Here is a 25,729-nt window from a genome sequence, read left to right as displayed (position 1 = left end):
GTCTTCTCTTTTCAGCGGTAGGCATTTGCTTTCCAAACTAAGTTTTCCCCATGATTGTATTTAGAAATTTGCACAAGACAAACAGACATCCCTATTCAAGTCAGGTCTGGCAGCCATTGCTAGTGTACCCATTAGTTTAACAGTCAAGAGGTTCCAAAACCCTTCTATGGATTGTATGTCTATGACTACAACACAACAAACTGTATATTTGGTTCACATGCTGCCCAAATTGCGGCCTTCCCGACTGTAGGCAACTGGTAACTACCAAAATAAAGGAAACACTTGAGTAAATTAGGGATACAAAATTTATGTTATGGTGTGTGGGATGCATTTTCCTGGAATGGTCTAGGTCTACTTGTAGAATCTGTGCCAAGGTGCATCGAAGCTGTTCTGGCAGTCATTTTTTGAAAATATTGATCCTCTGTGGCTAAATTACAGTCTCTGGTGTGTTTTGAACATTGAGAGTGGTCTTGTGCTTTGGCTTTGGCCTTGTCCCTGACTCACACAATTGACCAGTCACATTTTATTTATTAATCAGTTACCCCGAGGCCCCCTACCTCCTCTTCCCAGATTACCAGAGCGGCAGCAGCAGGCTGTGATGGATGTCTGGGTGTATGATACAGAGGGGGATCAGTTGACAGATGGACAATGACTAGCAGATGCAAGGGGCAGATTGGCTGCAACCAGTAGATCTAGTGACAACATGTTACGTGTGTGTGGGTCGTGTGATTGAAGATGGGTTGCACAACAGCCTAAGTACCTCTGTGAGGGCATGGAAAGTTGGAGGACATATTAAGAAACTAGTTTAATTGTATTGTCCAGTAGTGATAGATGTAATTTTCCTCCTTTCAAAGTGTGGCCTTGCTTTCTACCGCACATCCATTCTGAAGGTGATGGATTTCACATTGCATGACGATGTGTAGCCATAGACTGTTCACTCTGCCACCATCCGGCAAACAGTACCGGATCATCGACTCTTGAACCAACTGGCTCTGATTCTACCCCCAAACCATAAGACTGCTAAATATCCAGGCTGCTAAATAGTCAATTAATGGTACCCAAACTATCTTTACTGACTCTATCTTGCACTGACCCTATGCATACTCACTAGACTATATATACACACTCACTCACACGCACTACAGTCGGGGCCAACAGTTTTGAGAATGACACAAATATTAATTTTCACCAAGTCTGCTGCCTCAGTGTCTTTAGATATTTTTGTCAGATGTTACTATGGAATACTGAAGTATAATTACAAGCATTTCATAAGTGTCAAATTACATGAATTTACTGACAATTACATGAAGTTGATGCAAAGAGTCAATATTTGCAGTGTTGACCCATCTTTTTCAAAACCTCTGCAATCCACCCTGGCATGCTGTCAATTAACTTCTGGGCCACATCCTGACTGATGGCAGCCCATTCTTGCATAATCCATCCTTGGAGTTTGTCAGAATTTGTGGGTTTTTGTTTGTCCACTCACCTCTTGAGGATTGGCCACAAGTTCTCAATGGGATTAAGGTCTGGGGAGTTTCCTGGCCATGGACCCAAAATATCAATGTTTTGTTCCCCGAGCAACTTAGTTATCACTTTTGCCTTATGGAAAGGTGCTCCATCATGCTGGAAAAGGCATTGTTCGTCACCAAACTGTTCCTGGGTGGTTGGGAGAAGTTGCTCACGGAGGATGTTTTGGGACCATTCTTTATTCATGGCTGTGTTCTTGGGAAAAATTGTGAGTGAGCCCGGTCCCTTGGCTGAGAAGCAACCCCACACATGAATGGTCTCAGGATGCTTTACTGTTGGCATGACACAGGACTGATGGTAGCGCTCACCTTGTCTTCTCTGGACAAGCTTTTTTCCGGATGCCCCAAACAATCGGAAAGGGGATTCATCAGAGAAAATGATTTAGCCCAGTCTTTGGCAGTCCAATCCCTGTACCTTTTGCAAAATATCAGTGTGTCCCTGATGTTTTTCCTGGAGAGAAGTGGCTTCTTTCCTGCCCTTCTTGACACCAGGCCATCCTCCAAAAGTCTTCGCCTCACTGTGCGTGCAGATGCACTCACACTACCTGCTGCCATTCCTGAGCAAGCTCTGTACTGGTGGTGCCCCTCCTTTTGGAGCTTCCAGTCTGTTATTCGAGCTCAATCAGCATGACAGAGTGATCTCCAGCCTTGTCCTCGTCAACACTCACACCTGTGTTAATGAGAGAATCACTGACATGATGTCAGCTGGTCCTTTTGTGGCAGGGCTGAAATGCAGTGGAAATATTTTTTAGGATTCAGTTCATTTGCATGGCAAAGAGGGACTTTGCAATTAATTGCAATTCATCTGATCACTCTTCATAACAATCTGGAGTATATGCAAATTGCCATCATACAAACTGAGGCAGCATACTTTGTGAAAATGAATGTGTCATTCTCAACTTTTGACTACGACTGTACATTGACACTCACACAAAACCCATACACATTCACATACTGCACACTATATACGCACACACAGACCTAACACACACACTTTTACTTTCATCATTTGCTGCTGCTACTCTGTTCTTTATTGTATTATTATCCTGATGCCTAGTCACTTTACCCTGCCTTCATGTACATACAGTGCCTTGCAAAAGTATTTGGCCCCTTTGAACTTTGCGACCTTTTGCCACATTTCAGGCTTCAAACATAAAGATATAAAACTGTATTTTTTTGTGAAGAATCAACAACAAGTGGGACACAATCATGAAGTGGAACGATATTTATTGGATATTTCAAACTTTTTTAACAAATCAAAAACTGAAAAATTGGGCGTGCAAAATGATTCAGCCCCTTTACTTTCAGTGCAGCAAACTCTCTCCAGAAGTTCAGTGAGGATCTCTGAATGATCCAATGTTGACCTAAATGACTAATGATGATAAATACAATCCACCTGTGTGTAATCAAGTCTCCGTATTAATGCACCTGCACTGTGATAGTCTCAGAGGTCCGTTAAAAGTGCAGAGAGCATCATGAAGAACAAGGAACACACCAGGCAGGTCCGAGATACTGTTGTGAAGAAGTTTAAAGCCGGATTTGGATACAAAAAGATTTCCCAAGCTTTAAACATCCCAAGGAGCACTGTGCAATCGATAATATTGAAATGGAAGGAGTATCAGACCACTGCAAATCTACCAAGACCTGGCCGTCCCTCTAAACTTTCAGCTCATACAAGGAGAAGACTGATCAGAGATGCAGCCAAGAGGCCCATGATCACTCTGGATGAACTGCAGAGATCTACAGCTGAGGTGGGAGACTCTGTCCATAGGACAACAATCAGTTGTATATTGCACAAATCTGGCCTTTATGGAAGAGTGGCAAGAAGAAAGCCATTTCTTAAAGATATCCATAAAAAGTGTTGTTTAAAGTTTGCCACAAGCCATCTGGAAGACACACCAAACATGTGGAAGAAGGTGCTCTGGTCAGATGAAACCAAAATGTAACTTTTTGGCAACAATGCAAAACGTTATGTTTGGCGTAAAAGCAACACAGCTCATCACCCTGAACACACCATGCCCACTGTCAAACATGGTGGTGGCAGCATCATGGTTTGGGCCTGCTTTTCTTCAGCAGGGACAGGGAAGATGGTTAAAATTGATGGGAAGATGGATGGAGCCAAATACAGGACCATTCTGGAAGAAAACCTGATGGAGTCTGCAAAAGACCTGAGACTGGGACGGAGATTTGTCTTCCAACAAGACAATGATCCAAAACATAAAGCAAAATCTACAATGGAATGGTTCAAAAATAAACATATCCAGGTGTTAGAATGGCCAAGTCAAAGTCCAGACCTGAATCCAATCGAGAATCTGTGGAAAGAACTGAAAACTGCTGTTCACAAATGCTTTCCATCCAACCTCACTGAGCTCGAGCTGTTTTGCAAGGAGGAATGGGAAAAAATGTCAGTCTCTCGATGTGCAAAACTGATAGAGACATACCCCAAGCGACTTACAGCTGTAATCGCAGCAAAAGGTGGCGCTACAAAGTATTAACTTAAGGGGGCTGAATAATTTTGCACGCCCAATTTTTCAGTTTTTGATTTGTTAAAAAAGTTTGAAATATCCAATAAATGTCGTTCCACTTCACGATTGTGTCCCACTTGTTGTTGATTCTTCACAAAAAAATACAGTTTTATATCTTTATGTTTGAAGCCTGAAATGTGGCAAAAGGAAAGCAAAGTTCAAGGGGGCCGAATACTTTCGCAAGGCACTGTATCTACCTCAAATACCTTATTATTATCTATCCTGATGCCTAGTCACTTTACCCTGCCTTTATGTACATATCTACCTCAAATACCTTATTCTTATCTATGCTGATGCCTAGTCACATTACCCTGCCTTCATGTACATATCTACCTCAAATACCTTATTATTATGTATGCTGATGCCTAGTCACATTACCCTGCCTTCATGTACATATCTACCTCAAATACCTTATTATTATCTATGCTGATGCCTAGTCACATTACCCTGCCTTCATGTACATATCTACCTCAAATACCTTATTATTATCTATGCTGATGCCTAGTCACATTACCCTGCCTTCATGTACATATCTACCTCAAATACCTTATTATTATCTATGCTGATGCATAGATAATAATAATAATAAGGTATTTGAGGTAGATATGTACATGAAGGCAGGGTAAAGTGAATTTGTGAAGAATCAACAACAAGTGGGACACAATCATGAAGTGGAACGACATTTATTGGATATTTCAAACTTTTTTAACAAATCAAAAACTGAAAAATTGGGCGTGCAAAATTATTCAGCCCCCTTAAGTTAATACTTTGTAGCGCCACCTTTTGCTGCGATTACAGCTGTAAGTCGCTTGGGGTATGTCTCTATCAGTTTTGCACATCGAGAGACTGACATTTTTTCCCATTCCTCCTTGCAAAACAGCTCGAGCTCAGTGAGGTTGGATGGAGAGCATTTGTGAACAGCAGTTTTCAGTTCTTTCCACAGATTCTCGATTGGATTCAGGTCTGGACTTTGACTTGGCCATTCTAACACCTGGATATGTTTATTTTTGAACCATTCCATTGTAGATTTTGCTTTATGTTTTGGATTATTGTCTTGTTGGAAGACAAATCTCCGTCCCAGTCTCAGGTCTTTTGCAGACTCCATCAGGTTTTCTTCCAGAATGGTCCTGTATTTGGCTCCATCCATCTTCCCATCAATTTTAACCATCTTCCCTGTCCCTGCTGAAGAAAAGCAGGCCCAAACCATGATGCTGCCACCACCATGTTTGACAGTGGGGATGGTGTGTTCAGTTGTGTTGCTTTTACGCCAAACATAACGTTTTGCATTGTTGCCAAAAAGTTCCATTTTGGTTTCATCTGACCAGAGCACCTTCTTCCACATGTTTGGTGTGTCTCCCAGGTGGCTTGTGGCAAACTTTAAACAACACTTTTTATCTTTAAGAAATGTCTTTCTTCTTGCCACTCTTCCATAAAGGCCAGATTTGTGCAATATACGACTGATTGTTGTCCTATGGACAGAGTCTCCCACCTCAGCTGTAGATCTCTGCAGTTCATCCAGAGTGATCATGGGCCTCTTGGCTGCATCTCTGATCAGTCTTCTCCTTGTATGAGCTGAAAGTTTAGAGGGACGGCCAGGTCTTGGTAGATTTGCAGTGGTCTGATACTCCTTCCATTTCAATATTATCGCTTGCACAGTGCACCTTGGGATGTTTAAAGCTTGGGAAATATTTTTGTATCCAAATCCGGCTTTAAACTTCTTCACAACAGTATCTCGGACCTGCCTGGTGTGTTCCTTGTTCTTCATGATGCTCTCTGCGCTTTTAACGGACCTCTGAGACTATCACAGTGCAGGTGCATTTATACGGAGACTTGATTACACACAGGTGGATTGTATTTATCATCATTAGTCATTTAGGTCAACATTGGATCATTCAGAGATCCTCACTGAACTTCTGGAGAGAGTTTGCTGCACTGAAAGTAAAGGGGCTGAATAATTTTGCACGCCCAATTTTTCAGTTTTTGATTTGTTAAAAAGGTTTGAAATATCCAATAAATGTCGTTCCACTTCATGATTCTGTCCCACTTGTTGTTGATTCTTCACAAAAAAATACAGTTTTATATCTTTATGTTTGAAGCCTGAAATGTGGCAAAAGGTCGCAAAGTTCAAGGGGGCCAAATACTTTCGCAAGGCACTGTACTTTAGGGGTAACAAACAGGCTAGCCACTATTCCCCCCTTTGCTCTCAATCACTTGTCATTTTTGGACTTTGTCCTCATGTTATTTTTTCTGTCCATCTCAGTTTTAAACAGCCCTAGAAGTGTGAAAGGTTTGTCTGGATTAACTCCTCTGCTAATCTAAAACCCATGTGGGAGAGCTTTGAAGACTCCCCGACCCTGTCCAACAAAAACAGGCTCTGCCTCTGCACGTCTCCTCATCCCTCTGCACGTCTCGTCATCTCTCATCACTCCCCACTCTCTCTCTCTCTCTGCACGTCTCTCTCTCTCGTGCGCTCTCGCTCGTTCTCGCTCACTCTCGCTCTCTATTTATTTATTTCATGGCCCCATGTCGGCAGATATGCAGGAAGATATTTAGCCATAAACGGCTGCTTATATTGTGTCCCTAAATCCTTTCAAGATTGTGGCCTAATTAAAGTTGAGTACTGTACAGTACAGAGCAGGTCACTTACCAAACAGCCTTATGTCTCAGGTTTTTGTAATCGTGGCTGTGTTGAGTCTCATTGGTGGATAGGAGGGATAACAATAACATCCAATATTTACTGCCATATTCAGGGGATTATAGTTATGGCTCACTGAGAAAGATTTAATTATGTTGAGTGCACTGATGTCATTGATGTCAGATAGTCGTGGTAACCTCTTAAACCAGTGGTCAGAGAGTGTGAGAAATGTAATGAAGAGTTTAACGAGGTGTTTGTGGCTGGCTGGGAGGGTTTGGGATGTTAGTAGTGGTGAGGAATAGATGACTGTTTTGGAAAGGGGATTTGTGTATGTTTAAGAGTTTTACGGATGGTTGCAGGGCTGGTGTATAAGGCAGAAAATGGCTGATTTGATTTAGGTGTGGAAGGATAGTTTGTACCGGGTAGAAGGATAGTTTAGGCTGGGTAGAAGGATAGTTTGGGCTGGAAAGAGGGATAGTTTGTACCGGGTAGAAGGATAGTTTAGGCTGGGTAGAAGGATAGTTTGGGATGGAAAGAGGGATAGTTTGTACCGGGTAGAAGGATAGTTTAGGCTGGGTAGAAGGATAGTTTGGGCTGGAAAGAGGGATAGTTTGTACCGGGTAGAAGGATAGTCTGTACCGGGTAGAAGGATAGTTTTGTCTGGGTAGAAGGATAGTTTGTACCGGGTAGAAGGATAGTTTGGGCTGGAAAGAGGGATAGTTTGTACCGGGTAGAAGGATAGTTTGGGCTGGGTAGAAGGATAGTTTGTACCGGGTAGAAGGATAGTTTGGGCTGGGTAGAAGGATAGTTTGGGCTGGGTAGAAGGATTGTTTAGGCTGGGTAGAAGGATAGTTTGGCTGGAAAGAGGAATAGTTTGGCTGGAAAGAGGGGTAGTTTGGTCTGGGTAGAGGGATAGTTTGGGCTGGGTAGAAGGATAGTTTGGGCTGGGTAGAAGGATAGTTTGGGCTGGGTAGAAGGATAGTTTGGGCTGGGTAGAAGGATAGTTTGGGCTGGGTAGAAGGATAGTTTGGGCTGGAAAGAGGGATAGTTTGTACCGGGTAGAAGGATAGTTTGGGCTGGGTAGAAGGATAGTTTGGGCTGGGTAGAAGGATTGTTTAGGCTGGGTAGAAGGATTGTTTGGGCTGGGTAGAAGGATTGTTTAGGCTGGGTAATAGGATAGTTTGGCTGGAAAGAGGAATAGTTTGGCTGGAAAGAGGGGTAGTTTGGTCTGGGTAGAGGGATAGTTTGGGCTGGGTAGAAGGATAGTTTGGGCTGGGTAGAAGGATAGTTTGGGCTGGGTAGAAGGATAGTTTGGGCTGGGTAGAAGGATAGTTTGGCTGGAAAGAGGAATAGTTTGGCTGGAAAGAGGGATAGTTTGGTCTGGGTAGAGGGATAGTTTGGGCTGGGTAGAGGGATAGTTTGGGCTGGGTAGAGGGATAGTTTGGGCTGGGTAGAGGGATAGTTTGGGCTGGGTAGAAGGATAGTTTAGGCTGGGTAGAGGGATAGTTTGGGCTGGGTAATGGTGTGGGGGCTAGCATACTGTAGCTTTAGCTGTTTGAGAGACACATGTTGTAATGGCTGCCATCACTCTTTCCAGCACGATGTGTCCCAGAGCTCTCTGAAGGCAGCCCTGGACGGGGTGGTGCAGGAGTGTGTGAGCTTCGTGGGAGTGGACATCAACATCTGCTCAGAGACCCTGATGAGGTAGGGCCGAATAGTTTCCCTCAGCAGTCACAACATGGCCTTCACACACGATCTGACCGCCAGCGCACTGTTTAGTCTGACGCCCCACTCTGTCTCCCACTCTGGCCCGACTGGGACGGGCAGGCCTGACAGAGGGAATCATTTACATTTTAGTCATTTTGCAGAGCAATTATGGTTACGTGCCTTGCTCAAGGGCACATCGGCAGATTCTTCACATAGTCTGCTTGGGATTCGCACCAGCGACCTTTAGGTTACTGGCCCAATGCGCCTAACCGCTACGCTACCTGCCGCCCAGTGTTTGGCTGACAGGCAGACTCACACTCCCAAAACACATTCACACACTCAGTCACTCCCTCACCCCCCTTGTCTGCCTCTGTACAGGCTTGGAGAGAGTTACAGCATGTTTGTTTTACTCTGCGCTTGGCCTTAACCAACAAAACAACAAACTAGTGTTCAAGGTGTCATTACTACATTCCAAAATCTCCTAGTGACTCCCTTCTCTTTCTTTATACACACACAGCACACCATTACACCTTTTTCTAAGGGAAAGCCTTTTATGAGATGAAGGTGCAGGGCCAGGCAGTAGTCAGTGATCAGGTCATCTGTTTACCTGGGTGTTAATGAGGTTTTTACAGGGGCCCCAGACAGGCCTGCCCAACACTCCAGAGCCTCAGACACACTGGACGTGTTCAATATTACTAGCCCTTTATTTAGGAGGGATGACATACTGTATGTTTACACTAGGTCTGTCTGTCTCTGTCTGTCTGTCTGTCTGTCTGTCTGTCTGTCTGTCTGTCTGTCTGTCTGTCTGTCTGTCTGGACTGCCAGTGCACTGGCAAACTGGAGGTCTCTCAGAGCAAAGCCCCTCAAAGTCTGGAGAATGGAAAAGGTCACACACACAGAACATGTATGTCTTAGGGAAACCCAGGGAGATTTATTCCTAAACATTGGTTTGATTTTCCAGGTCACATGCTCCAATAGGTGGCTGAGCGAGGGTAACAACAACAGTCTCTTGATGATGTTCCCTGCTAGTAATACTATGCTACCCTTCCAAAGTGTCCTTAATGGAGAGATGTGTAATTACCAACTATGGTGTTACTGTTGTTCTGTGCTTTTTACTGCAGTAACCCATGTGTGTCTGTGTGTCAGACACGTGGCAGGTCTGAATATAGGGCGTGCAAAGAGCATAGCAGAGTGGAGGGAGACGAACGGGCCCTTCATGAACAGAGATCAGCTGAGACTGGTGAAGGGCCTGGGCCCTAAGAGCTACCAGCAATGTGCCGGCTTCATCAGAATCAACCCTCTAGACCATCTCAACAACCACAGGTACACACAACCCACCAACCACAGGTACACACAACCCACCAACCACAGGTAAACACAACCCACCAACCACAGGTAAACACAACCCACCAACCACAGGTACACACAACCCACCAACCACAGGTAAACACAACCCACCAACCACAGGTACACACAACCCACCAACCACAGGTACACACAATCCACCAACCACAGGTACACACAACCCACCAACCACAGGTACACACAACCCACCAACCACAGGTACACACAACCCACCAACCACAGGTACACACAACCCACCAACCACAGGTACACACAACCCACCAACCACAGGTACAGCAGCATCAGACCTGCCAACCACAGGTACAGCAGCATCAGACCTGCCAACCACAGGTACAGCAGCATCAGACCTGCCAACCTGCACACATTTTGCATACCATGCTCGCAATTTGAGGTCAAAGTATGCTGGTATTAAAAACGACCCTAAAATATGCAACAATAGGCTTCTCGTTGGCACTTTGCGTTTTTTGTCTCAACCGTCTGAAGTTGGAGCTGAGACAATCTGAGGACTTTGGCGAGGACCTCAAATCTTTAGCTCTCCGCTCCAGCCCACCCACGTAGTATTTCCTCCCTCCACTTCCCTCAAGCTAGATGGCAGTTCACCACTTTGTCCGGAGACACCACTAATGTGTGAGGAAAATGGAGAACTGTTTGCCAAATACATTTTCCAAAATGTTATGTTTTAGTCAAGCACATAACCACTATTATTTTGTAGTTAGCTCCTTAGTTAAGGCATCATTATGACAAAGGTAGTTAGCTACAGTGTTTAGTCAACTAAGCCAATGGTAGTTGGCGAGAGCGCGTTGACGAGCAAGGAAACGTGTGGTGTTGCGGTAGTTAAGTGCCTGTTACTGCGTGGATGGAAACAGACATGGCAGAGAGCTGTTCCGCTAATACCCTCCTTCACAGAAATGTACAGTGGGGAGAACAAGTATTTGATACACTGCCGATTTTGCAGGTTTTCCTACTTACAAAGCATGTAGAGGTCTAATTTTTATCATAGGTACACTTCAACTGTGAGAGACGGAATCTAAAACAAAAATCCAGAAAATCACATTGTATGATTTTTAAGTAATTAATTTGCATTTTATTGCATGACAAAATTATTTGATCACCTTCCAACCAATAACAATTCCGGCTCTCACAGACCTGTTCGTTTTTCTTTAAAAAGCCCTCCTGTTCTCCACTCATTACCTGTAGTAACTGCACCTGTTTGAACTCGTTACCTGTATAAAAGACACCTGTCCACAGACTCCAACCTCTCCACAATGGCCAAGACCAGAGAGCTGTTTAAGGACATCATCAAATTGTAGACCTGCACAAGGCTGGGATGGGCTACAGGACAATACGCAAGCAGCTTGGTGAGAAGGCAACAACTGTTGGCGCAATTATTAGAAAATGGAAGAAGTTCAAGATGACGGTCAATCACCCTCGGTCTGGGGCTCCATGCAAGATCTCACCTCTTGGGGCATCAATGATCATGAGGAAGGTGAGGGATCAGCCCAGAACTACACAGCAGGACCTGGTCAATGACCTGAAGAGAGCTGGGACCATAGTCTCAAAGAAAACCATTAGTAACACACTACGCAGTCATGGATTAAATCCTGCAGCGCACGCAAGGTCCCCCTGCTCAAGCCAGCGCATGTCCAGGCCCGTCTGAAATTTGCCAATGACCATCTGGATGATCCAGAGGAGGAATGGGAGAAGGTCATGTGGTCTGATGAGACAAAAATGTAGCTTTTTGGTCTAAACTCCACTCGCCGTGTTTGGAGGAAGAAGAAGGATGAGTACAACCCCAAGAACACCATCTCAACCGTGAAGCATGGAGATGGAAACATCATTCTTTGGGGATGCTTTTCTGCAAAGGGGACAGGATGGACTGCACCGTATTGAGGAGAGGATGGATGGGGCCATGCATCGCGAGATCTTGGCCAACAACCTCCTTCCCTCAGTAAGAGCATTGAAGATGGGTCGTGGCTGGGTCTTCCAGAATGACAACAACCCGAAACACACAGTAAGAAGCATCTCAAGGTCCTGGAGTGGCCTTGCCAGTCTCCAGATCTGAACCCAATAGAAAATCCCTGCTGCAGTGTGTGCAAACCTGGTCAGGAACTACAGGAAACGTATGATCTCTGTAATTGCAAAGAAGGGTTTCTGTACGAAATATTAAGTTCTGCTTTTCTGATGTATCAAATACTTATGTCATGCAATAAAATGCAAATTAATTACTTAAAAATCATACAATGTGATTTTCTGGATTTTTGTTTTAGATTCCGTCTCTCACAGTTGAAGTGTACCTATGATAGAAAATTACAGACCTCTACATGCTTTGTAAGTAGGAAACACTGCCGATTTTGCAGGTTATCAAATACTTGTTCTCCCCACTGTATATTGGACTGTAAAAGATTAGTAGGCCTGTGTTAATTAATCAGTTGTTGATCTGTCCTCTTGATATTGCTGTATGTCAACAGTAGGCAGCTAATGATGTCATAATAGTCAGTCCACCAATGACAAGGTATGTTGAAAGAATGGTAGCCTAGTAGTCAGACCTAACTTGTTCTGTCCATATATAAAAATGTACATTTGATTTGTAGAGCAAAGCTATCACAAAGCTATTATTGACAATATGAGCAGCTATTGAAATATACACTAGTTAGTTCACAGGTTCACTGATTGACCCACTCAAGGGAAAAAGTGTATTAGTTATAACATGGACATAGACTGAGAGCTGAGCGCAGACTGAAATTATTCTTATTTTTATTATGAGGATATTTCAATTCATGACTTTGAATTGACTAAATTGAAAATTTGCAAACAATCTTGTTTGCGATGCTCTCCCGTCCTCTACTCAGTGAGTGTGGTGTTGTGTTGGTAGTGATGCAGCAGGGGGTAACTCAGCCCAAGCAGCCCAGGAGAAGCCTGCAGCCAAGGGGAAGGGAAAGACCAAAGCCTCAGCTGCTGTACCTACCCTGCCCAACCCTCTGGACCAGACCTGCATCCACCCAGAGTCCTACGCTGTGGCCAGGAGGTGAGAACTACTTAAAACCACCACCCGTCACCCCAAAGCATGTTCCAACTAACATGAGCTTCAATTTTACCCCAGCTTGTAGGCTACTTCTGGGGGCATTGGGGGATGGTTGCTTACAGTTTTTTTGGTCTTGATTTGGCCAGACATGGGAGCCAAACGTGTGTGTGTTTCCGTGTGTGTGTGTTTCCGTGTGTGTGTGTTTCTGTGTGTGTGTTTACTGCTTGTAGTTGTGTGTGATGGGGATCTTGGTAGCATCTGGTCCTGTGGTGCTGTGCTGTGTGAGAAGTGATTGTTAGCGCTGCTGGTGCTGATATCAAAAGCACATTGAGCATCTGCCCTGGGCTTTGCAGCTCTGTAGCTCTGTGGCTGTGTGGCTGGGTGGCTGTCTATCTGAATGGGGCTGGACCCTGCAGCTGCAGTCACTCAAATCTGTTTAGACTACATCAACCTGACACTTAGCATTGGCTCTTAGCATGTTGATGTGCCTTTCACTGCTAGCGTGAATGTATTTTTACATGTGGAAAAGAGAACTTCATCAGACAGGACTCATTTTGCTCCAAATGGGGTGTACAGATAGGGTTGTCTCTCTGCCTCAGTGATCTATCATTAAAGGGGCCCATAGGGGTTAGAGGTTGCCAACCACTTACAACTAGGAGAGGGCAAATAATCACCCTGTCATATTCTCACAACCCCCCCCCCCCCTCCCCTCTTCCCTGCTTTACTCCCTTTCTTTCTCCCTCATTCCCCCTCTCATACAGCTTTCCCCCCTCTGTTTGTTTTATTTTCTCTCTGTTGAGCCTCATTTCCTACTAAATTAGACAGAAGTGCCTCACTATCTATTATCACAATTCTATATTTTTACCAAACGCTGCTGGTCCTAATGGAGGAGGTCCTCTTAATGATGCTGGTCCTAATGGAGGAGGTCCTCTTAATGATGCTGGTCCTAATGGAGGAGGTTATCTTAATGCTGTTGGTCCTTATGGAGGAGGTTCTCTTAATGCTGCTGGTCCTAATGGAGGAGGTCCTCTTAATGCTGCTGGTCCTAATGGAGGAGGTCCTCTTAATGCTGCTGGTCCTTATGGAGGAGGTTCTCTTAATGCTGCTGGTCCTTATGGAGGAGGTTCTCTTAATGCTGCTGGTCCTAATGGAGGAGGTTCTCTTAATGCTGCTGGTCCTAATGGAGGAGGTCCTCTTAATGATGCTGGTCCTAATGGAGGAGGTCCTCTTAACGCTGCTGGTCCTAATGGAGGAGGTTCTCTTAATGCTGCTGGTCCTAATGGAGGAGGTTCTCTTAACGCTGCTGGTCCTAATGGAGGAGGTTCTCTTAATGCTGCTGGTCCTAATGGAGGAGGTCCTCTTAATGCTGCTGGTCCTAATGGAGGAGGTCCTCTTAATGCTGCTGGTCCTAATGGAGGAGGTTCTCTTAACGCTGCTGGTCCTAATGGAGGAGGTTCTCTTAATGCTGCTGGTCCTAATGGAGGAGGTCCTCTTAATGCTGCTGGTCCTAATGGAGGAGGTTCTCTTAACGCTGCTGGTCCTAATGGAGGAGGTTCTCTTAATGCTGCTGGTCCTAATGGAGGAGGTCCTCTTAATGATGCTGGTCCTAATGGAGGAGGTCCTCTTAATGATGCTGGTCCTAATGGAGGAGGTTCTCTTAACGCTGCTGGTCCTAATGGAGGAGGTTCTCTTAATGCTGGTGGTCCTAATGGAGGAGGTCCTCTTAATGATGCTGGTCCTAATGGAGGAGGTCCTCTTAATGATGCTGGTCCTAATGGAGGAGGTTCTCTTAATGCTGCTGGTCCTTATGGAGGAGGTTCTCTTAATGCTGCTGGTCCTTATGGAGGAGGTTCTCTTAATGCTGCTGGTCCTTATGGAGGAGGTTCTCTTAATGCTGCTGGTCCTTATGGAGGAGGTTCTCTTAATGCTGCTGGTCCTTATGGAGGAGGTTCTCTTAATGCTGCTGGTCTTTATGGAGGAGGTTCTCTTAATGCTGCTGGTCCTTATGGAGGAGGTTCTCTTAATGTTGCTGGTCCTTATGGAGGAGGTTCTCTTAATGCTGCTGGTAATGTAGGAGGAGGTCCTCTTAATGCTGCTGGTCCTAATGGAGGAGGTTCTCTTCTTAATGCTGCTTGTCCTAATGGAGGAGGTTCTCTTAATGCTGCTGGTCCTAATGGAGGAGGTTCTCTCAACGCTGCTGGTCCTAATGTAGGAGGTTCTCTTAATGCTGCTGGTCTCTTATTGCCAATTGTCATTATACAGACAGAATGGGTTGACTAGACCATGCGTGACCACTAGCAATATCTCTATCTCTCTATCTTTCTCTTTCTTTCTTTCTTGCTAGCGATGTCTCTCTCTTCCCAGAAAAATCTGTGCAGCTGTTCAGTACTTAAGTCATTTTGGAAATGTGGGTTATTCCTAATATAGTGTGGCGCAGTATGTGGGTTAGCCAGCCCCAGAGCCCTGGTTGTGTCCAGAGCTGGAGGAATGGCTTGAGACTAATGAAGCAAACACGGCGTCTGTCTGAACGATGGCTTTATAATGACACTGACAAGCATGAGAGATTCCCAACAATCTGTAACCCATTTGGACACAGCTCACAGACACATCCCTCTTTTTTCCCTCCCCTCTCTTCCCCGATCTCTCCCTCTACCCCTCTCTCACACACACATACTGGCAGTACAATTCAGAGGCCAGATAAGCAAATACTTGGAACCTCCTTTTAACAGTTGTGCATTGTTTGATGTTAGTGAAATCTTATCTGCTCAGCCTTTACTGTAAATGAAAACAGGTTTTAAGGTAAATCTCCCAGTGACTTTGAGCGTTATATTAAAAAGCTACGCTGTTCCTCCCTTTAACACATATCACAGATCCTGGTACAGTGTATGGGGGAGGACAGAGGCTTAAATCAATCCCACATTTGATCCTAGCGGGCGTGTGGCAGCCTTTATTGGGTTTTGGGGGCTGATACTGTTGCATTACAGCTGATGTGTGAGGCGTGGGCCAGCAGGCAGTAATGGAGGATCCTGTTGCTCTAATGTGATGAACCTGATACCCTCAGCCACACCGCTGGGAACGACTAATACACACACACAGATATAACCAAACTCGCACACAGTCATCCATCCACAATGGCCTGCTGTCTGCATTGAATAGTGTGGATGCATAGAACTGGATTTTAGAGTAGACTATTTGCAGTACATAGTGTACTTTAGAGTTGCACTGAACATAATGAGACAATTACGGTGAATCATCTACCCCAGTAAAAGTCATGCGTGTAGTGTCAGTCATAGATGTTTAGTGTCAAATCTTCAGTCCACAAATCAAATCAAAGTTTATTTGTTATGTGCACAGGATACAGGGTATAAACGGCACAATGTAATGCTTACTTGCAGGCTCTCCTCAACAGTGCAGTACACTTTATCAATTGGGGCAGCAGGTAGCCTAGCAGTTAAGATCATTTTCTTTCTTTTTTTTTCTTTCTTGGGCCTCTATAACTTGTGGAAGGACCACCAGAGGGCAGGCTGTATCTATATACGTATCTATATATGTATCTATATCTATTTTTTTGCGAATTGGATTGATCCCCTCTACCACACGGAACCCCACTAATCCTACCGACGGAAACGCACGAGGTGGCTAAAAACAGACCTCCATCCTATGCTAGCTTGCTACCGATGGCCCGGCTGGCTGTCTGAATCGCCGTGACCCCAACCAACCTCACTACTCACAGGACCCTTTTGATCACTCGACTAAGCATGCCTCTCCTTAATGTCAATATGCCTTGTCCATTGCTGTTCTGGTTAGTGTTTATTGGCTTATTTCACTGTAGAGCCTCTAGTCCTGCTCACTATACCTTATCCAACCTATTAATTCCACCACCCACACATGCGATGACATCTCCTGGTTTCAATTATGTTTCTAGAGACAATATCTCTCTCATCATCACTCAATACCTAGGTTTACCTCCTCTGTATTCACATCCTACCATACCTTAGTCTGTACATTATACCTTGAAGCCATTGTATCGCCCCCAGAAACCTCCTTTTACTCTCTGTTCCAGACGTTCTAGACGACCAGTTCTCATTGCTTTTAGCCGTACCCTTATTCTACTCCTCCTCTTTTCCTCTGGTGATGTAGATGTGAATCCAGGCCCTGCAGTGCCTAGCTTCACTCCTATTCCCCAGGCGCTCTCTTTTGATGACTTCTGTAACCGTAATAGCCTTGGTTTCATGCATGTTAACATTAGAAGCCTCCTCCCTAAGTTTGTATTATTCACTGCTTTAGCACACTCTGCCAACCCGGATGTTCTAGCTGAGACCACCAAAAATTGACATTTTCATCCCTAACTACAACATTTTCAGACAAGATAGAACTGCCAAAGGAGGCGGTGTTGCAATCTACTGCAAAGATAACCTGCACAGTTCTGTCCTACTATCCAGGTCTGTACCCAAACAATTTGAACTTCTACTTTTAAAAATCCACCTCCCTGCCTCATTGCCTGCATCCGTAATGGGTCAGCGGTCAAACGACCTCCACTCATCACTGTCATACGCTCCCTGAAACACTTCAGCGAGCAGGCCTTTCTAATCGACCTGGCCGGGGTATCCTGGAAGGATATTGATCTCATCCCATCAGTAGAGGATGCCTGGTTATTTTTTTTTAATGCCTTCCTAACCATCTTAAATAAGCATGCCCCATTCAAGAAATTTTGAACCAGGAACAGATATAGCCCTTGGTTCTCCCCAGACCTGACTGCCCTTAACCAACACAAAAACATCCTATGGCATTCTGCATAAGCATCGAACAGCCCCTGTGATATGCAGCTGTTCAGGGAAGCTAGAAACCAATATACACAGGCAGTTAGAAAAGCCAAGGCTAGCTTTTTCAAGCAGAAATTTGCTTCCTGCAACACTAACTCAAAAAAGTTCTGGGACACTGTAAAGTCCATGGAGAATAAGAACACCTCCTCCCAGCTGCCCACTGCACTGAAGATAGGAAACACTGTCACCACTGATAAATCCACTATAATTGAGAATTTCAATAAGCATTTTTCTACGGCTGGCCATGCTTTCCACCTGGCTACCCCTACCCCGGTCAACAGCACTGCACCCCCCACAGCAACTCGCCCAAGCCTTCCCCATTTCTCCTTCTCCCAAATCCAGTCCGCTGATGTTCTGAAAGAGCTGCAAAATCTGGACTCCTACAAATCAGCCGGGCTTTCTTTCTAAAATTATCTGCCGAAATTGTTGCCACCCCTATTACTAGCCTATTCAACTTCACTTTCTGAGATTATTGTATTTACTTTGCCACCATGGCCTTTTTGCCTTTACCTCCCTTATCTCACCTCATTTGCTCACATCGTATATAGACTTGTTTCTACTGTATTATTGACTGTATGTTTGTTTTACTCCATGTGTAACTCTGTGTCGTTGTATGTGTCGAACTGCTTTGCTTTATCTTGGCCAGGTCGCAATTAGAAATGAGAACTTGTTCTCAACTTGCCTACCTGGTTAAATAAAGGTGAAATGAAATTGTAATAAATAAATAACCGAACGATTGCTGGTTTGAATCCCCGAGCCAACTAGGTGAAAAATCTTGCGATATGCCCTTGAGAAAGGCACTTAACCCTAATCGCTCCTGTTAGTCGCTCTGAATAAGAGCGTCTGCTAAATGACTAAAATATAAATATTATCAAAAATATTCACCTACTGTACAGTATGCGGTACAGAAGTGATGATTGAGAGCCCACTTGGCTGGCTGGTTGGCTGGCTGGCTGTGTAATAGACTGGGTCAACTCTCTTAACTCCTTCAAGGTGGATCTGGACAGGCTCTATGCTGAGGCCCACCCAGCCTCTGTGTGTAGCCCTGTGCCTCGTCCAGCGCTCTGGCCCCGTCACCACTGGTTCTCATTACCACCAGACAGAGGGGGTGGAGAGGGTACTCACTGGGCCTCGTCCAGCACTCTGGCCCCGTCACCACTGGTTCTCATTACCACCACCCAGAGGGAGAGGAGAGGTGGAGAGGGTACTCACTGGGCCTCGTCCAGCACTCTGGCCCCGTCACCACTGGTTCTCATTACCACCACACAGAGGGAGAGGAGAGGTGGAAAGGGTACTCACTGGGCCTCGTCCAGCACTCTGGCCCCGTCACCACTGGTTCTCATTACCACCACCCAGAGGGAGAGGAGAGGGTACTCACTGGGCCTCGTCGGGCGCTCTGGCCCCGTCACCACTGGTTCTCATTACCACCCATAGGGAGAGGAGAGGTGGAGAGGGTACTCACTGGGCCTCGTCCAGCACTCTGGCCCCGTCACCACTGGTTCTCATTACCACCAGGCAGAGGGAGAGGAGAGGTGGAGAGGGTACTCACTGGTCCTCGTCCAGCACTCTGGCCCCGTCACCACTGGTTCTCATTACCACCCAGATGGAGAGGAGAGGTGGAGAGGGTACTCACTGGGCCTCGTCTAGCACTCTGGCCCCGTCACCACTGGTTCTCATTACCACCCAGAGGGAGAGGAGAGGTGGAGAGGGTACTCACTGGGCCTCGTCCAGCGCTCTGGCCCCGTCACCACTGGTTCTCATTACCACCACCCTAAGGGGAGGGGAGAGGAGATGGAGTGGGTACTCACTGGGCCTCAAGTGAGAAGCAGAGGCCCATGGCTGGGCTCCCTCCCTGGTACCCCTTAAACACAAACACACCAGGCTGAAACCTGAGCCCTGCAGAACCCCCCCGCCCCAAACCAAAGACGCCACCCTACCGCCCACCCGCCACAACCACCACCAGGGCCTGCGCTGTGCCTGTTCATAAATCAACCCGTGTTCCCCCTACCCCCCTTCCAGGAGAGACACACTACCTCTGTGGCTCTGATGACCAGCACAGAAATCAGGGAGAAAGGGAGAGTGGGAGAGGGGTGTTTCTGAAGAAAGGCTTCTTATTTTACTGTTTTGTTTTGTCTGGTTTGTTGCCTGATCTAGATAGATGATAGCTGGGGGGCATTTGTTGAGTTCCATGATGACTGTGTGTGTGTGTGTGTGTGTGTGTGTGTGTGTGTGTGTGTGTGTGTGTGTGTGTGTGTGTGTGTGTGTGTGTGTGTCTTTTTAGAATTTGTCTGTGTGTTCATGTCTATGATTTTTGGGTGTGTGTGTGTAGATTTGTGGGGCCGTGTATGCTTTGGTTCATTATGTTGTGCTTTACTTGACCATAGTGTGTATTGATTGGGCTACACAGAGCCCACATGCACACTTCGTGTTGTGTGGCTAGAGAGGTAAAGTGATCTGGAGTGATGTCAGCTGCCTGGCTGCCGCGTGAGACTAACTGAGCCAGGCTGGAAGTCATCAGCCGGCCAGGAGAGCCAACATGGAGAACCGGCAAGTCTGTTACTATGTGCTCCGTGTGTACTTTTCACTATTTTTCAGAATTCACTCATGGGACTTTTCTCTTTTTCTTTTTTATGCTTTACCTTGGTGAGCTGAGCAGGATGCTTACTGACTGACTGATTGACTGTAAACTCTGTATGTATTAGGGAGTGTTTTTCCTATGTGGTCATTCTATACCTGTGTCTGGCCTTCTCAGTGCCAGAGGATCCTAGCAGGTCTGTGGGTTAGTTCTTAAGGACACTGGAGGGTCTGGATAGACAGAGGCCACAGTTTAAGGGCACCATTCGTCTCAGTCCAGAGACAAGCTCGGGGCCAGAGGTCGAACGGCAAGGGGTGAGTGGCTGGGCAGAGACCCCACAGCTGCACTGTACAGTTTGTACACAGCCTGTGTAGAGTTCCATCTCCACAGCCAACTGCACTTGTCAACGAGACGTGTGTGTGCATGTCTGCGTATTAATAAGAGTAGGTTCTGTGTGTGTACATTATGAATGTGTCTTTCCAGCAGCAGTCATCCTCTGGGGCAGCTACAGGAAATGGGTGTGGCCTGGACCCACCTGCTCTGTCAGTCACAGGGAGGACAGCTGCTGCTGAGTAGCTGGCGTCAGGATTCCACGACAACAGACGGACATCCATCACCGACAATAGCTGCCTAGCGGGTCCTCCTGCCCTCAGCTGTGGCCTGCATTCCTACTGCCCCCCCCCCCCCCCCCCTCCACAACCCCCTATAGAGCTTTCAGATCCCCTGCAATCCTACAGGCACCTCTGGCCAGTCTGACCCCATCCCTTGGGCCTACACTCCTAGGTTCTAGATATCACCTTCTTTCTAAGAGTGTTGGCTGTCTGCTCTGTACAAGTACACACTTTGAGGGATTACATTTCAGATTCAGATCTAGATTTAGAGTTCTGGATTTGCACCTGTTAGTAATTTCTTGACCCATATTTTAGTCATTCTGATTGTGTCTAGGATGGTTCCTATCATGTTATGTGATGGTCTATTTGAATGGCTGCTCATTCATGGAGTGATGAGACATTATTCAGAAAGTGGGATGGGCCTCCATCATACTTGCTAGGGATTGGTGGAGGCCTACCCAGTCAGATGACTGGCGGCTGAGTGCTCCAGTCCAGGTTGAGCAGGGGCGGGCTCCCAGGTCTCGGTGGCGATGGTGTTTACCAGCCTGCGTAGACAGAGGTGATTTATGGAGAGGTGAGGGGTGACGTCCCTGCAGTGTGCACTTATGAACAGAGAGAGCATGAGCTGGGACTCTGAAACCAGAGATTTAGGGCATAATTATTCTCACACCTCAATTCCCCTCCTCCTCCCATTCACCCTGAGGCCTCTCAATTGGTCTGCCAGGGGGCCAGGCACACGTGCTGCGGCCCACCATGGAGCGCAGTTAAAAAGTCATTCATTAAGACTGCTTACCCCACCTGTGTGTGAACTGGCCTGCAGGGACAGAGAGCGAGCAGGAGAGAGGATGGAGATGGGTTAGGAGCAGGGGGGGGCTGTTCCCTCCGTAACTAGGGCTCCTCAGGCAGGCAGGCTTCTCACACCAGCAGGCATGCTGGCAGGCTTCTCACACCAGCAGGCAGGCTGGCAGGCTTCTCACACCGGCAGGCAGGCTTCTCACACCAGCAGGCAGGCTTCTCACACCAGCAGGCAGGCAGGCAGGCTTCTCACACCATCAGGCAGGCTGGCAGGCTTCTCACACCAGCAGGCTGGCAGGAAGGCTTCTCACACCAGCAGGCAGGCAGGCAGGCTTCTCACACCATCAGGCAGGCTGGCAGGCTTCTCACACCAGCAGGCAGGCTGGCAGGCTTCTCACACCAGCAGGCTGGCAGGAAGGCTTCTCACACCAGCAGGCAGGCAGGTAGGCTTCTCACACCAGCAGGCTGGCAGGCAGGCTTCTCACACCAGCAGGCAGGCAGGCAGGCTTCTCACACCAGCAGGCTGGCAGGTAGGCTTCTCACACCAGCAGGCTGGCAGGCAGGCTTCTCACACCAGCAGGCTGGCAGGAAGGCTTCTCACACCACCAGGCTGGCAGGTAGGCTTCTCACACCAGCAGGCTGGCAGGCAGGCTTCTCACACCAGCAGGCAGGCAGGCAGGCTTCTCACACCAGCAGGCTGGCAGGTAGGCTTCTCACACCAGCAGGCTGGCAGGCAGGCTTCTCACACCAGCAGGCTGGCAGGAAGGCTTCTCACACCAGCAGGCTGGCAGGCAGGCTTCTCACACCAGCAGGCTGGCAGGCAGGCTTCTCACACCAGCAGGCTGGCAGGAAGGCTTCTCACACCAGCAGGCTGGCAGGACACCAGATCATTACTTATGGTTCTTTTGTTTCTCTGTGTTTGTTCGTAGTTGATGCACCAGTCCATGTATTGTATTGTTGTGTCCCTGATAAGCGACTTTGGGTCCTTAAAAAGCACAATATAAATCCCATGTTATTTTATATATATTAATTATTATCCTTATTATGATGCTGTGTCTGACTCCCCTGTCTCTCCTCTCCTTAGTTTCCTGTCCCTGGTAGGGGGTAGTGTGGACCAGATGGGCCGGCCAGAGCTCAGACAGTGTGTGGAGGCCAGTGTGAAATGTCAAGGTCTAAAAGCCCTGGCTGAAACCCTCAACACCACCCCAGACACACTGCAGCTCATCATAGACGGACTCACCCAGCCTCCTGGCTTTGACATCCGCCAAGGTAAAACCTCACCTCTGTCCCAGACCTACTGTCATCATAGTCCTATTACAGGAGTCTGGTGTCAGAGCCTTGTCCTGGGATGTATCTAAAGCCATTCACCCTTTACTGGACGCCTCTCCTGAGGACCATTACTACAACTCACCCATATCAACGGGCCTGTTATGAATGTTATCCTACTCCAGCCCAGCCCAAGCACTGACCCAACCTGTCATTTAATAAGACTGGGCCTCTCTCTCCCTTTCTCTCTCTTTCTCGCTCTCTCTCTGTGGCTTTTGGTCAGCTGGTTAATTGGTCAGCTGGTTCCTATTGTAGAACAGTTAAAAAGTGATCCAGTCATCTCAATAAGCACGGCTCCTCCTCGTCATGAAACATTATATACTGTTATCACACATCCTGGCAGGAAAACAGTGTTGTGCTTATCCCGCCTAGTGGTTGTAGCAGAGGCCGTGTTGTTGTTTTATAGATGATCTTAGTTTTTCTCAACTAGACGCCACAGGGGAGGGAGGTCACCGTTGAGGACGCAGCAGTGTAGTTCTGGATTTCTCCTTAAAGAGAGGAGCCTCTTTCTCATTAATGATATATCTGTCGGCAGGCAGGACAGTAACGACCTGGGTCTTCCCCCTCCAAATGATGACAGGGGACATCAAAGCCTGGAGCACTGCCCGGCCCAGTCTAGGCCCCTCAAACACACAGTCTCTGGGGAACTGGGGAGGGGGTTGGATCTACACTATGAAGGGGAGGTAGATGAGAGAGAGAGTGGGGGATGATATGAGGGGAGAGAAGCCAGAATCACAACCCAGACCACTGGCACTCTGTCTGTCTGTCCTAAGTGTATCAGTTCGCCTCACTTCAGAGGGATTGTAGACTGGCTGGTCATTGCTGACAAGTATGAAGTGCGGTAGAGAAATGGAGCGATCCACAGCCTCAAGTGTTGACATGGCTTCAATTCTGAACAGAAATGTTCCATTGTCATGTTCGGTCTCTAAAGGGCATGCTGGTAGCAGCACTGGTGCAGTGAGTTCAGATCAGTCGTGGGCGACTGTCAATCATATTGAATGAGAGAGGGAAGTGGAGGGGTGTGTAGGGTAGTGTGTTGGGAGCTGGGTGTCAGCGTCTGGAGGTCATGGGTTCAGCAGCAGGTTGAGGTGCTCAGGTTCTGTTGTGATGTGTCTCGGTGCATACTCAGCTGTGTCAACAGATAGCATGCGATTCGGGTGTTAGAAGAGGATAATTGTAGATGAGTGTTTCCTGGACCGTGAGCCCATGTTGAAGTTAATGCTCCAGAAAACAGACAAAATGGAAAACTGAAAAAGCAAAGCCCGCGAGGAATGTGGAAGTATGCAGAAGCAAATATTGGGTATCCTGCTTAGGAATATGATATCTGGTCTTCATTCCACTGTTTAACCTCCCTCCTTTCCTTTCACTCCTTCTCTCTTTCACTCCCCCCAGACTTCGAGAAGGCAGACTTCAAGCGTGGCATTGTGTCTATGAGTGACCTGAGAGAGGGGGTGGTTCTGACGGGCCGGGTGGAAAACGCCACTCTGTTCGGGGCCTTCGTGGACATCGGAGTGGGCCGCAACGGGCTGATCCATAAGAGGTACATCACCCCAGACAAGCTGCCAGCTGACCAGAGGAGACGCAGCCTAGCCCTAGGCCCCGGGGAGAAGGTGGAGGTCAGGGTGCTCAACGTGGATCCTCAGCGGGGCCGCATTGGACTGGACCTCATACGGGTCCTCAGATAGACCAGTGTGGACTGGACCTCATACGGGTCCTCAGATAGACCAGTGTGGACTGGACCTCATACGGGTCCTCAGATAGACCAGTGTGGACTGGACCTCATACGGGTCCTCAGATAGACCAGTGTGGACTGGACCATGGCTTTGCACTTAGGTCATGTTCAGTAGAAATGTAAAATGTTTTAAAACAGGAAAAGTACTACCTGAACACAACCCTTCTGTGTAGCCACTCCTAGAACATCTCTGTGACAGAAGATGCTGATATGTTCTGTTCTGTTCATGTAGTTTTCAGTATGTTGGACCAACTCTTTATGCCTCAGTTTGTATTATTTTAAAAACAATGTTTAAACATGTTTTGAGAAATGTATTAATAAATGGAAAATTATCAGCCAAAGTGATAAAAATCAAGCCTAACTGAATTTTTGTTAAACCCAGTATTGTGACATTGTCTGTTAAATGATGATTGGCTAGGCACTCGTTTAAATTATTCCCACCTGCTGGATGCCGTTACTGTGGCAAGTATCAGACAGTGTCTCTGCTGTCTTGTTACCCAGACAGCCCTGCCAGTGAGTTGATTGACAGTCTCTGAGGGGCGGGGCAGGGGGAGATGGAGGTCTCTGCCAGACTGCAATAAGCCAGAGGGCCACAGAGAGAGGAGCCCAGACACAATTATCCCAGGACAGAGCTGTTGTGCCTCACTAATCATACGCTTCAAAATGAATCCCATATTCCCTTCTGTATTATCCAATCTGTTTGTGTTGATGTGGCACAAATTGAGAAATGCATCAATAAGGCACACACAAGCCTGCTGGAGTCCCCTGTGTAAACCTTGGAGAATACCCAACCAGTGTTGCTCCCTCCAGGATAGAAGGGGCATTTGCCTACTGGAGTCCCCTTTGTAAACCTTGGAGAACACCCAACCAGTGTTGCTCCCTCCAGGATAGAAGGGGCATTTGCCTGCTGGAGTCCCCTGTGTAAACATTGGAGAACACCCAACCAGTGTTGCTCCCTCCAGGATAGAAGGGGCATTTGCAAAGTGCATCTAACACCGTCATTGTGTTACAGAGATGTTTCATCAAGACTGACCAACAGTGGCAGTGCTTTGTGGTGATGAAAGACTATACATGCCGATTGGCTTCA

General features: G+C 46.8%; 1 protein-coding gene across 5 annotated transcripts in view; it reads left to right on the top strand.

Moving 5' to 3' along the window:
• LOC139376856 (S1 RNA binding domain 1) overlaps nt 1–24,993 on the top strand; it is a 98,907-nt gene extending 73,914 nt beyond the window's left edge. For all 5 annotated transcript variants that reach the window (XM_071119817.1, XM_071119820.1, XM_071119819.1 and 2 more), the window contains exons 17-21: nt 8,284–8,390; nt 9,540–9,716; nt 12,631–12,783; nt 22,669–22,853; nt 24,303–24,993. In XM_071119817.1, the coding sequence (XP_070975918.1) occupies nt 8,284–8,390; nt 9,540–9,716; nt 12,631–12,783; nt 22,669–22,853; nt 24,303–24,595 (915 nt within the window). In that variant the 3' untranslated portion in view covers nt 24,596–24,993. The remainder of the gene's footprint in view (nt 1–8,283; nt 8,391–9,539; nt 9,717–12,630; nt 12,784–22,668; nt 22,854–24,302) is intronic.
• The last annotated feature ends 736 nt before the right edge of the window (nt 24,994–25,729 follow it).

The sequence above is a fragment of the Oncorhynchus clarkii genome, chromosome 20 (genome assembly GCF_045791955.1).
Source record: "Oncorhynchus clarkii lewisi isolate Uvic-CL-2024 chromosome 20, UVic_Ocla_1.0, whole genome shotgun sequence".
In the NCBI taxonomy this organism is placed as follows: domain Eukaryota; kingdom Metazoa; phylum Chordata; class Actinopteri; order Salmoniformes; family Salmonidae; genus Oncorhynchus; species Oncorhynchus clarkii.
This window is presented reverse-complemented; position numbering and strand designations above follow the sequence as displayed.